This window comes from Nannospalax galili, unplaced genomic scaffold, assembly GCF_000622305.1.
Source record: "Nannospalax galili isolate Female #2095 unplaced genomic scaffold, S.galili_v1.0 scaffold571, whole genome shotgun sequence".
Classification (NCBI taxonomy): Eukaryota; Metazoa; Chordata; class Mammalia; order Rodentia; family Spalacidae; genus Nannospalax; species Nannospalax galili.
This window is the reverse complement of record NW_008330297.1, coordinates 791,168-791,944: the sequence shown is the minus strand read 5'-3', so window position 1 is coordinate 791,944 and position 777 is coordinate 791,168. Positions and strand designations below refer to the sequence as shown.

Sequence of the window (777 nt, the reverse complement as noted above, 5' to 3'; positions counted from 1 at the left end):
TCCCAGAACACGAGTGGTAACTCCAGCTCCAAAAATTCTATTAACTTGTAGTTTGGCGCTGCGAAGTATTCATCAATTCGTGGCAGCAACCAAGGGAAGACTTTGCATTACTCTAGAGCAATGAAGCTCTAGGGTTAGTATAATCTTCCAGTTAATCGCTCCAGAAACGTCATCTTACTAAATCTCACTCGGAATTAGTTTCCGAGCAATTGCACAGGCACTATAGGATGATGGCGCCTACTTCGGACGCCACGATGTCCAAACTACTGGATAATGCAGTCTCGGTAGCCGGTCAGCACACTGGGACATGCAAAGATTTCGAAACTAATTTGGTCAAAGGAAGCTGACTCGGACTTTCGGATGCCATAGCTTCTCCAAATACCAACACTTGGCAAAAGGAGAAAAAAAAAAGTTTGTCTGGCAGCTCTCCTCCATTTTCGCCTTTCCCCTTCCTCCTAAATATTTAAAGTTTTGAATAATCTGCCTTACAGAAATGATTCTTCTCTGCCCGGGAATTAGTACATTGCCAACAAACATGGGGCTTGAATGCTCTATTTAATTTGGAATTTAATTCCCCCTTTTTTTGGTGAAACGCAAGAATAGCTAACAAAGACAAAGTAGGCTTCTCTTCGGGTTGTGGGTGGCTGGGACCCGGAGCTCGGGGCTCGAGCGTCAGGACGCGGGCTCCCGTTGGGAGCGGCCACGGGCCCCTTGCCCTCCTTGGCCCTGTCCTCCTCGGTCCTGCCCTTCCCGATCCAGGCCGCCTGGGCCAGCGCG

The 777-nt window shown here is 48.6% G+C and overlaps 1 protein-coding gene across 1 annotated transcript in view; it reads left to right on the top strand.

Moving 5' to 3' along the window:
* The first annotated feature begins 230 nt into the window (after positions 1-230).
* Positions 231-777, top strand: part of Sec24b (SEC24 homolog B, COPII coat complex component) — an 80,023-nt gene continuing 79,476 nt past the window's right edge. Inside the window, exon 1 of the mRNA XM_008843761.3 lies at positions 231-291. Within this exon, the coding sequence (XP_008841983.1) occupies positions 231-291 (61 nt within the window). The remainder of the gene's footprint in view (positions 292-777) is intronic.